Source organism: Bombus flavifrons, chromosome 15, assembly GCF_040668555.2.
Source record: "Bombus flavifrons isolate JBK064 chromosome 15, iyBomFlav1_principal, whole genome shotgun sequence".
In the NCBI taxonomy this organism is placed as follows: domain Eukaryota; kingdom Metazoa; phylum Arthropoda; class Insecta; order Hymenoptera; family Apidae; genus Bombus; species Bombus flavifrons.
The window spans coordinates 10,705,133-10,718,041 of NC_138456.1; the positions used below are offsets into that span (position 1 = coordinate 10,705,133).

At 40.0% G+C, this 12,909-nt stretch overlaps 1 protein-coding gene across 3 annotated transcripts in view; it reads left to right on the forward strand.

Moving 5' to 3' along the window:
• Positions 1 to 12,909, forward strand: part of CycD (cyclin D) — a 135,757-nt gene that overhangs the window by 91,636 nt on the left and 31,212 nt on the right. For all 3 annotated transcript variants that reach the window (XM_069128769.1, XM_069128768.1, XM_069128770.1), the window contains exon 5: positions 7,539 to 7,754. In XM_069128769.1, coding sequence (XP_068984870.1) covers positions 7,539 to 7,754 — 216 coding nt within the window. The remainder of the gene's footprint in view (positions 1 to 7,538; positions 7,755 to 12,909) is intronic.

The window sequence follows — 12,909 nt, forward strand, 5'->3', positions numbered from 1 at the left end:
ACTTATTTTCGGCCGCGGTGCGCGCGCGAGAGAGAGAAAGAGAGAGAGAGACGTCCGATGACGTCGAACGCGCGTCCGAGGTCCCTTTAAAATTTAAAAAACACGCTTGTTGCGTAGGTACGCAACGGCTTTTGGCTGGCGGGGCGCTCTCGCAATCTTTTACACCGTCATTGACGAGCGGTCGAATCATGTCAGTGGGATCACCGCGTTACGTCACCTGTGCGTTACCAAATGCGTATCGATGCGGACAAACGCGACATTTGCAAATCCGGAGATTCGAATCTTCCCGAGAACCTTCCTTTTTCAGCCAACTGCGGAGTCGAGTTAAACTTTCGTAGAGGAAATTTCAAATACTCGAGCAGACGATTCTTAATGCAATTCCCTAGATAAATCTTGGACGAATCTTACGGCAATTTACGAATAATAATTCTCCGGGTAAACCTTGCACTCGTATTGCGAAAATTCGTATAAATTTAAATATCTAAAGAATTAATATATAATTATATTAATTAATTATATCGATTAATGTGTAATATAGTTAATATAGATAGTCGAATCGAGTCACGGAATATTATACGATACAACTGTTGGATATTGTAATCGAAAGGTGCGAGATATTAGCCAAAACGAAAATGAAGGTGAACCCTGTCCTAGATGTCTGTCGCGTAATCGTATTCGTCGACGGCTATGATAACGAATTCCTGCTTTCGGATCGAATTGTAAGATTCCAAGATTAATTTTTCCTTCGAACGCGGTTCTGGCCCGCTGACAATGTAGTCTTCGCAGCTCTCGGTTACATTTAAATTTCTGCTTTTCGAGTCGAACGGAAATATCTGTGTTTCTCGGCGATATCGTTTGCTCTATCTGGCGACAAAGTATCTTTTTCTTTTCTTCTTTTTTTTTTCCGCTCATGACTAACGTAACGGTAATCATTTCATTGTTCGGTATCCTGGTTGATCATTTGGTCGGTTCGGCTTCGAATTTCCTACGCATACATATGTATACGAGATTCGACCGAATTTGTTCCACGATCAACGACGATCGCTTTCTTTTAGTTAGCTGGTGAGAGACGTTGACCGTCTCTTTTGATCGTTGAAAAGCGAAACATTGTAACATACGACGTCCTTTCATTGGCACATTGATATCGTTTTAAAGAAATAAATCCGAACTCGTTAAATTTTGCAAATATCGTACGTTATCGAACGTTATATTGCAAAGCGCGTTCAGTAAGCAAAATTTCGAAATTTAACGGAATAAAGTTTCGCAATTCTGAATTTTTTCCACGCTGAATTTGTCATATTTTTTAACGCTGGAATTAAACGAATATCAGAGTTATCTAAAATATTTGACTAGGTTTAATTGGACGAGGAAATCGAGCAACCGAAAATCAGAAATTCGCACGATTAAAATCCTTAGGCTTTCTAATGATGTAACGCCAGTTAAATTAGAAATCGTTGATAATCACCGGTATCCAAGCCACGATTAACCCTCCGTTGTCACGTTTCGTCACGAAATTACACCGAGATATTTAAAATCTCGGTTGTATAACTCATTTTATAAATACCGATAAGAAGGATCTATCTAATCTATAAGTCTATAAATCTTAACTCCTGATGCAATGTACGTACATTCGCCGATTTTGACTTTCAATTCGTTCCGATATTATTGGTAGAAGATGATGCCGTAACGTTAGAAATCGATTGTTCCGTTCGAATACGATCGTACATTGGACAAAAGTGTCCGATTTTATTTGAAGGTAACTTTCGACAGCGTCTCGAGTGTTCTAATCTAATATAAAAACTTGCGATTTCACTTTTTATCAATTTACAAGTGGCGCGAATAGCGCCAAGCACTCGAGGTACTTACACTATGCTTATAATCACAACTATAAATGTCAAATACTTACTAATTGCAGATTCGTTAAATACTCTCGCACCCAAGTTTCTGCTACGAGATATTTGGTAATTTGGTAAATGTAAAATATTACAATTTACCGTAGTGAACGTCGAATGTTTCGTAAGATTTAACGAACGTTAAACTTATCGATAGTAATACGATTAACCCTAATCGTATTGTTATAAGCATCGAACAATTGCAAATTCGCTAACGCAATTTGAAAACAAAGTTTACTTAATCTACTTTTCTTACTTCCCCATGTTTCCATCTTTCCATCTTTAAATCTCGCACAAATGCAGCAAACTGACTGCACGATTTAATCGGAAGAAAGAAAGTTACGTCGGAAGAATGATAAATAAGACGCGAACCAGTAAAGGCATCGATCGGTGGGAAATTGAAATCTGTCGATTCTCAAGGTGATTCGATAATCGTGGATCGTTGGCGTTAAGATATTAATCGTGTTTAAATGTCCTTGGAAGTTCCTTGAACGATCCGAAGCCTCTTAACCAGGCCGATTTCCTGCGATTCGCGGTTCAAGGTCCGGTTTATTCAGCTGCCGATTGATTTTTTTGCACGATTAATTACAACGATCAGGAGGTTTGTAAAGTCGGCCTTGAATCATACGGGTACGTCGGGAACGTGACCGGACTGGATCGTGTCGTACACGCGTGTCGAAGTCCACTGCTTTGAATTCTTTGGTATTAGAGGCACTCGCGAACGATTCATTCGGTCCAAATTCATTCGACGTTGTCCTTTCGCTTCGTTCTCGGGTATCTCAGGCGTATTTCACACGGAGGCGAGTCTCTCGTAATTGGCCGATCGCTAAACCCGAGAAAAAATCTCGATTTCCTCGGAAAAATCGCAGAATCTCGTGGAACGAAATCATCGATTTAGGGTTAAAGGTCGCCGATGTTTCAATTTGAAATTCCGTTAAATATGCAAATTTGTTTCTGTTTATACTCTTCCGCTTAATCTTCGCGGCTTTGATGTGCTAATAAGAGTTTGGTTGCCTCGACCATCGTGTTTCTTGAACGAAATCCTTTTAGAATGGAAACGTTAATTGTTGTAGTTGGGAATAAATTACCATGGTAACCTAATTGGTTCCATGTTATCAGTATCGGTTTGAATAATTTGTAAATGCAACGCGTTAAATTCAACCTACATGCTGTGACAGAAGGCGGGATAAGAAAAGCGTAGAATATAGAACGATATAACGGAACCGATTTAATTTTAAATCCCAACATTATTCACGACAGAGATACTTGTTGGCGTGAACGATTCGTTAGTTAAAACGAAACTTAATTTACTTGGTAGTCAAAAATATTGCAACGTTGGATTAAGGTTTATTCGACGCACGACGCGCACGATCGCCTAATCTAATTCTTCGATGAACGTAAAATTATAAAATTCTAAATACAAAATATCGAAATTCATTTAAATGTGTAAAGATGTGCTAAACTCGCTTATCGTTTTATCATTTTCTACGACTATCGGTATCAGTGGCAAACTTTACGTTCGATAGCTATTCTATACGATCCATGACCTATTCTAATGAATAAGATCTGTTAAAATCACAAACGCTCGAATATTTTCAGAGGTCGGAACGTCTATAGATCGCAAACAGTCCCATTGAACTCTAAAAGAACCTTGGCTGACCCCGGCTACGTCAAACGCGTTTCCTTTCTTCTCTTTGTCGGATCTGTATCGAAGGACGGATTAAAGTTTATCGTGGCAGATAACCAACGTAGAAACCTCTCTATCTTCTGTCACCACTTGTATATAGTATATAGGAACGTTTGACGATCGGCGAACAGTTGTTACAAGTCGTTGCCTAAAGCCTGATAGGGCAATACAAAGCGTTGTCCGGAAAGTTCGCGTGTGGTATCGATAACTTGTGTTCCATAAGAGATAACGACAATCCGTACGACGTTGTGCACGCGTATCGTGCAGCGATTTGCAGCACGATCGTACGAAGAAACGATTTTCTAATTACGAACAGTGACGTTTTGTTATTACGTTCTGTACATGTCATTTTCGTGGTATCGAATGTTCTTCGTAGTGAGGCGAAAGGAAGGCGTTCAAGGAAGTCTGATAATTGGTGCGACAGTTTCCACAGAGACAGTGACAGGCAAGATTATGAAATGCAAGTAGTATGGAATTTTCTGCGTTTCGACGCGAATTTTTGCAAAACGGTTCGTTAAACTAATTATCTGCGGTGGCGAGGGCTAACGGATGACCGTCCGGCAGATATACAGACGAGTTTGTTGGCCCACGGTTTTTATCGGCTAGCCTTCTCCGCGTTCCTTAATTCCAGCTCGAAACGTGTTGCCCGTTCGAACGGGAGATATCGAGCCCCAATTCGGCCAAACTTTCTTTAATATTTGAACAGATGCACGATGTAATTATCCAAAGCCTTCTCTCTTAATTCTTCTCCTTTGCAACGGCCGATCGAGCGGAATGGTTCCGCCTTCTTCTTTTCAATGCACAAAATTTGCTCGCTCCATTGTCTCCCTCTGCCGTGTAACTTCATTTAGCTTGGATAATAGTTTCGCTTTTTTCCATGGACTTTTTTATATTCATAAGTGTCGTAATTTTCGTGCAATTCTTTTCGAATAAATTCGTATGAATTTCTTTACTTTACACTGTAGATTAAAATTTGACCAACGGTGTGCATAGTGAACTGAAAACGCATCTGCGCGACACACTTTGTGCCTTGAACGTACAAAAACGCCGCCATAAATCGCCACCCCAGAAAGGATATTGGTAAGCTAGGTCGATTCGTAGAAACGACCACCTTCGAAACTCGAAAAATCCGAAGTCTTTGAAAGAAATATCGCTTCGACTATCCACGATGATTTACAGGAATAATGCTTCAAAAATAATTAGGCAGCGAGCGATAAGAAGGGCTCGGTAGATAAAAATTAACTTGGAAAGATAACAATGATGTTTTTGATGAGAAAAGAAATACGATTTTTAGTTGCTTATTGAATACGATTTTAGACGCTCTTTCAACGTCGATGTAATTCAAAGAAACTTTATCTCGTTAAATCGAGGCGGAGAACAGCGCGGTTCATCCCCGTTGAAAAGAAATCGCCGTCCAAAAAGAATCTTCCAGTCTGAGATGTAAATTACTAGTAATATCGACCGAGTAACGTAATTCAAAGAAAGTAACCGCAAAAGCGTCACAGATTGTAATAGCATTTCGTCGAATCGAATTATTCTAATTTGATCAGATTCTGCAAGTTTACATTTTGTCTCATTTTATCGGTAGATCTTTCTAAGGGAAAAAGTCAGTTTCGAAATTGATCGATCTATCCGCCTCTAAACATCGTCTTCTCTAAATAATAGTTGATTAAATATTAATTTTCTTATCTGCCAGTACATCCAGAGTGGAGTATTCAGTTCGAACAAATTTTAATTCGTAACCTTACACTCGCTCTAAATATTCCCATACGATTCTCACATTACTTATTCCGCGTACGTATAATGGATTTCGATTAAAACGATCTAAACTCTGTCTTATCAATACGCTTCGTAGTGCTCCCACGTTCTCCGAAGTTCTAACCTCGACTGGCCCAAACGTAATCTTCCACGGATCTGAAGCAAAAAGGCATCCTTTCATGCTGCTAATTGAACCTACAGTCATTAAAACTTACATCGCGAAATTTTTGCTTTTTTTTTTTGCAGCCTCATAACGCGTTTAATCGATGATGGGACACAGACAATTATTTCGTTAAACCGGTAGTACTAATTGGTCGTGGTATACGCACGACGAAGCGCAATTAGAAGAAGGGGTGTTCGAAAAGGGTGGAATCGTCGGTCACGCTCAATAAGTCGTGACGCAACGACGATTCGTACGGCTGCGCTTAAACCGGTAGGAAAGCAACCGGTGGGACTTGGGTGCTGGAAAATTTCGGTCAACCTCCGTTCCGGTAGTGCGCGGGGACACGGTACAAGTAATTTTTGTAAGCGATATCGTTAACTCGTTAACTTAATTTGACAAAAGACGACGAATCCCTGTGCGAGAAGTAAAATTTACCGATATAAAGGTAACGACGCGTTAAAACACGGTGATTCTGTAAGAAAATGAATTGTTTCGTCTCGAGCGTCGGCGATCTGTACTAAGAATCGACACGTTCTTCCCGATCGATATCTTTCGATATGCAGAATTCGAAATTTTGTTTCTTCGACTCGTATTTCGTATCTCGCTACCTGTATCTCGTGTTTTACGTTTGATTTTTCGATTTTGCAGTAATTGTTGTTTGAAGAGTTAACAATATCGACGGAAACGTCGAAACGATAATCTTTTAACGCAAATGACACCTTTAACAAAATCCGTGTATCGTATCTCGTATCGCTTTGTATCTTGATCCTTGAATTTGCAATAATTGCACGTTGAGAAATTCTCCTGAAGAGGTAACATGTATCTGCAAAAGCGTTGAAACAATCTTTCGATACAAACAATGGCTTTTAAACGAAACGTATTGCATATCTTTTATCAATTTGTATCGTTGCGCGTATCTCTGTAACTTCGCAATAATTGCTTGCAATAATTCATTTTGAGAGTTAGCAGTATCTCTGAGAAAAAAAGAATCGACGAGGTATATCTTTAATACATATTTAATTAGGAAATCTTGCGTAAGTCGTATCTTCGATTAGCCCTCGTTACTTAATAGCTAAAAATGAAATGCACGATATAATACGTAATTTTCTCGTTGAACTAACGATCGCTTTTATTTATTCGTACAAGGTTAATCTTATCCGCTTAACGAACGCCGCGAAACTGGCCGAAATCGATGTTTCGTTTATTTCTATTGGACTTTAGACGCAGTGTATTCGTTTAGCGAAGAATTATTTCAACCCGTCGTACTGGAATTTCGTACGACGCCGAAAGCTCGTTATACTCTTCTTCAGCATCGACTGTATCGATTGTATCTTCTCTCTCTCTTGGAGAATGCTTTGAAAACAAAAACCGAGGTCCCCGACCTGTGCCCCAGGGTGATCGATTAGCCAAAGCCACGATGTTAAAATACGAGGAGAGGAAATCCGGTCTGACGTATTCCCTTCTTCTTTTTCTTCTTTTTTCAGCTTTACTGTTATTTTATTAATTTGCCGTTAATTTCCACCAAATTAAACACACCAACCTTCTTTCTTTTTTTCTTTCTTTTTCTCTTTTTTGCTTCTCTGGGAATGAGCTCGAGATTTTTTCTTATAAATTTAATAGATATCTTAAATCCCTTTCCGATACAACATTCAGACTATAATCTCCGATGATAATTTTTCTTACAGAATAACTTTGAAGATTTTACGGAAAAATTTGTTTCGCCGATGTCGAAGAATCTCGACGCATTTTACGTTCTGTAATTTATCCGGTTTTAGCGACATGTAACTGTATTAACCGAAAATACGTAACTGTACTCGCATTCCACCTAACTTCCATCATCCAGATATCGATAGTCTCCTAACTTCGTCCAAGCATCGCTTGCCATCGCTTTCCTTTGAAACAGCGCGACGGGACAAATTGTCGAGAGCAATCGTTTTCGTGTTTCGTCGCAACGAAACAAGGGACCCTGTCGTTGGGTCTAGCCGCGAGCCAAACGAGAGGACACGATTCTAATCTGTTGGTTGATGATCGGTGACAGGTATGCGAGGAGCAGAAGTGCCAGGACGAGGTCTTTCCCCTGTCCATGAACTACGTCGACAGGTTCCTCTCGATCTGCCCGATCAGGAAGTCGCAGCTGCAGCTACTAGGAACTGCCTGTTTGCTTCTCGCCTCGAAATTGCGAGAACCGTCGCCGCTGACCGCGGAGGCGCTTGTTTTCTACACAGACAACTCCGTCACCCTGGATGACCTATGGGTAAGTGTTCATAGAATCGCACTCCCTTTCGCTTTTGTTCCCGCTTATTGCTTATATCGGTAAATTCTCTCTTCTCTTACGATGGTCGAACGCCGATTCTTACGGAGAATTTGCTTCTTCGGGTCTCGATTAGGTAACGTTTTGAACTGCCGGTCGAAGGGAGGCTTTTGCATCGTTAATTTTTAATTATTAGATTGGAACGGCGATTTTATTAATTATTGGATTGGCGATTGGAACGGCGATTTTATTAATTATTGGATTGGCGATTGGAACGAAAAGCGAAGAATCCGACGATTTACCGCGCGATTTATTCCGCTCAGTTTCTATAAATTTTTACCTCGATGCTAAGAGTTCTAGCTAAGAGCTTCGACCATCGATTATATCATAGTTGCGAGATTGAGACTAAAGGAAAAGAACATCTTAATCAAATGGTAAATATAATGATACAAACGGTAAGAGATTATTGCGTCTAAATACATAAGTACATAATGGCTGTTCACGGAAGTTTAGCCACTCTGCTCGATATAATACCTTGTTCAGGTACCCAGATATCGAGCCATACGTTCTTTCACAACTATTGGCGATAGGAAAAGAGGGAAAATCCTGTTAGTAAACGCTGTCAGCTGCTACCGATAAAACGCTGTGCGTTAATGAAACACACCAGAGCTTATCGTTAATTGCACCTTCTCGATAAGTTTTAGGTAGAGTATTGTCAGGTTTTCGGTGCAAAGTAGTCCGACTGACATCTGTCTACCATTTCTATCCGAGAAAAGTGGTTGCGCGTTCTTTGTCGAATAAAAAAAAAAAAAATAAGTTTCAAAGGTTTTTCAATTTTGCGCAGTATCCGAAATTTCTTTTTATCTTGGCAAAAGTTTCCATACGATAGCACTCTGTGAAAGTTTATTTTAATCGTTTAAGAGTCGTTTAAAGAAAAATCGATTAATCGACTCGAGTAGCTATTTGTTTACAGATATTCGAGAGATTAGATTTTTATTAAAATAACAGGTTACATTGGCGATATAAAGTTGAACAACGATTGCACGATACCATCGTTTCTCATGCGATACTTTCGCATAATCTTTCATCAAAGATAATTTTGGTACTTTGATAAGTCATTTTAATAAACATTTCTTTATCTACGATTGTCGTCCGCCTGTGATTGAATATGTTTCTTAAAAAAAAAGCAACAACAACAAAGGAAAGGAAAAAAAAGGAAAAATATAGAAAAGTATCGCCAGCTGGATGAAACGTACACAATGGTGCGCGATGAATTTCCTTTTCTCGTTAAAATGTATCGTAGACCACTATCGATTCGCCTGCTCGTATGCCAAAGCCATGAAACTTTCATAGGAGAAATTTTACGGTAGGTTTGTCGCAGCATTTGGCGAAAACAGTTGGGGAAATAGAGCACGTTATCGATATCAGACGCTTTTGTTTCTCGATTGTTCCCCGACAAGGACCGTTAAATAAATGGCCGAAACTCAAGCCGCCGATAACTCCGTTCTATCGATAGCCTCGCCGATTATCGTGCGATCCGACGTTACGCGTGCAACGTTACGAAGTCTTCTAACTCGTTCCACATTCATGGAATGTAAGAATCACAGCAGACGCAGGCAATTTTCTTGCTTATTCAACCTTGTCATCGTCTGTCCATGTCATGGTTCTTTTCTATCGCGATTTTCAATCTGTGCGATTACGTTTTTATGGATTTAATCCTTGTGCCGACAAGATTCCATGGTTACTTAACAAAGTGTACGAGTAGCTTCGAAGCACGGATATTTGAAACTTCTGAATTTAAATTTTGACGTAAAAATGTCCAAAGAACAGGTATATAGAGCAGTTTCGCCGTGTTTCTACATGTTTCGCGATATAAATTAAAATAAAAAAAAAACATTTTGGAAAAGAGCCATACTAAAAATGTAAGACGAACTAGTAGCAACGGATAAAAAGGAAAAAATCGTCGTGAGGTATAAAAATTTAGCAAACAAAATCACCAGACGGTTCTTTATTTACTATCTAATCTGGCCTCGGATGGCATTGCCAATTTATTAAAAATTCGAATTGGGAACGTGTAGTTCTTTATCAGATAAAGATCGATGCTATCGAGAGGATTTCGCTGGTTCTGTTATTTGATCGATTAAACTTGCCGACAATCTCTACGTTCCTAACGAATTCTCAATGTCGCGAGACATTTAAATTTCCTAGGAACGTCACTGCCTTAAAAAGAGCTTTCCGCTTTAAAAAATTCAACGTAACAGTCTATTTATATTTTATCGTTACCTGATAATCTACAGATAGATGGATGGATTCTTTTCGCTTATTAAGTATTATTACACCTCGATTGTTGGCACATTCGTATTTCTAAATTTCACACAGATACGTAAGAATCCATAGTCGACTTATGAAAATTACGTAGTTAATTGAATAGGTTTCTAAGTATAGAGAGAGAGAGAGAACAGACAATTTATCGATGCATAGTTCGATCGATTCCCCATGAATCATCGTATGAAATATGAAAATTGCTAGGGTTTGGGATGAAAATAGTCATTGGAATCGGCGCCACCTTCCGTTAAAATGTCACGACTTCCTGAGAGATGACAAATCTTGCAAAATCTCGTAGGTGAGCCATCTGATTTGTTGGAGGTTTATTAGAAATTTATTCGAATTGGAAGCAACGTTGACGCGTCTGTTCTTCTTGCTGGTCACATTATATTCGTACGTTTTATTGGCGTCTATTATTACTCGAAAGTGGTGGATGAGTAAGTCTGGAAAATCTATTTTCGTTGTTGTCACGGGAAACATAATTTTGTTTGTTTTTACAAGTTTCTCTTCTGTGTTGTTTAAATATTCTTCTTGTCGTTATTACCGAATCCTATAAAAACATGGAAAAGATATTTCCAACGATTTCATCGATCGGATCGCCCGCTCTAAGGATTTACCAAATATTTCTACTCGAGCATACGTCAAATTCATCGAATACAGATTACGAGAGGAAAGCAGATCTTTCTCTTCGCAACGTCTCTCGTCGAGAAGAATGAAAAGATGGAAAAGAACACGATCGCGTTTAAATCATTTGGAAACGTCTCGAAATCTAAACGGCGGCATCGTGCGGTGTCCAATTGCGCGTGGTCGGGTCATCGTCGGGAAAAGTGAGCGTTTTGCAAACGCGGCGACGAGGAAGCAAGAATTCCGTGGCTGCTGCGTCACTGAGAAATCCGAACGATCCGTAGAGGATTTTAAATATCACACGAGGCAAATAGGAAACGAAACGATGGCCGCAGTCGCTCTACGAATTCCTGCTTTTCGAGAATACGAAAGTGTAATAACTGGGCTTCCCGAGCAAACAAGCGATAGCCTGAACAAGCCTAAATAGATAACGTCTGATACGGCCAGCGTATTATTTAATTTCCAGCCACTCTCGAGTCGCTCGATGCTTCGTGGTTGCTTAGACAGATCTCGAAGGATTTCTTTGTTTTCTTTCCGTAATTTCGTTTCTTTTATTGACTTTTCATTTTATTAGCTTTTAATCGAAGTTGCGACCTGCTCGAGCACCTGAAACCGCTACAAATATCTCCGTAATTTCACTTTCGGGCAACGTACGACACCGTGCGAGAAGCAGTCGGGGTGACATAGACGGTGGTTCGAGAAAACAGTGGACACAGCTCGTAGAAAAGTGTGCAGCTTGCTAATCGTACTAATTAACGCGACTGCGAAATGCCTATACACATTTTCGCATTAGTTGCAATTATCTAAATGACGAATGTTGTACGCAGTGTAGCTGCATTCCTCGTCTATAAATGACATTGCTGCACCAGTAGAAGATTAGTAACCTAGATCCAGCACTGCACTAAAATTGGTACACGATATCTCATTATCATACTGCACACAATAAATATCTGTCGAGCTATGAAACGATTTCTGCGAACATCTCGTTTCAACGGCGATCGATATTGACATAAGCAAACTATTAATAAATCAATTAGGATTCTTTGGGTTCAAAGTGTAGCGATTATAACCGCGTTGTTGTCAACAAATTTTCTACGTTTCGCCGTAATTTGCTGTAGCGTCCGACCAAGGACTGGTGGTATTCGTTCGAGAAAGTTTCCTTACTTCGATAGCGACGAAATGCTTAAATTCGATCAAATTTCAAACAAGAACAGGCATACCCTAACTTGCGTATCAAACGAGACGATCACGCGAACGAAAGAAATCTGCCAAATATAAAAAAGAAAAAAAGGCACAGGCAAAAAGCGGAAAGCACGCAGGGGTAGATAATCGCCGCGTGAAACAGTGGAAACGTTGAAAGGGTAATTGCCGTTTTCAGGACGATTTCGTCGCCCCTGAGGGCAATAAACTCGATGCAGTTGATTGTATGTTGTGTGCCTCGTGCTCGTCGAGTTGTGTAATAAAACAGAAATAGGAGAGAAAAAAGAAACAGGAACGATTAAAAAAGGGCGGTAGGGAAGAAAAGGAAGGGGAGAGAGATAGACCGCTGACTAATCATTGGAAAACAAACAGAAAGGTGTTAGCCGAGGGCGTGGTGCACCTGCAACATGTCGGAATGCACATGCACTGGCACGCGTGCAACAGGCACGAAAAAGTCTATCGATCGGACCGGCGGACACCGGCTGAAATTACGAAATACAGTGCCAAGCCCGGAAACGGGGGAGAGTTTCGACACGCGGGGGTTGTGTCGCCAATTGCCACCGGTGACGATATGGAAATTAGTTGAGCTAAATTTTCACGCTACGTTGCGGCTGCTGTTTGTCCACGTTGTTTCTTTTTTCCCCCGTGAATTTTAATCGTATTTGGCTGGCTTACGGCTAGCCATTTATTTATTTATTCGTACATAGGTATTACAGAATTGATTAAGTTTATCGGGTTATTAGTAAATTTTAACGTTATCGTTCACGTATAGAGATACTCCATACGAACGAAGCTTGTACAGAAATTATCTTCGCGTTTAAACACTTTGCACTCGGTTAACAAGTCAGAGTGCAAGGAATTCACTGACTGTGTATAAAATATAGTTCGTGTAATTATCACGTACGACGGAAGAGCAAAGGTGTTTTTAGTTTACGCGTGATTGAGCAATATGAACGATGAACGGATCAAACGCGTTGCGAGGTAGCTAATTTCTAGACGATGAATGGCG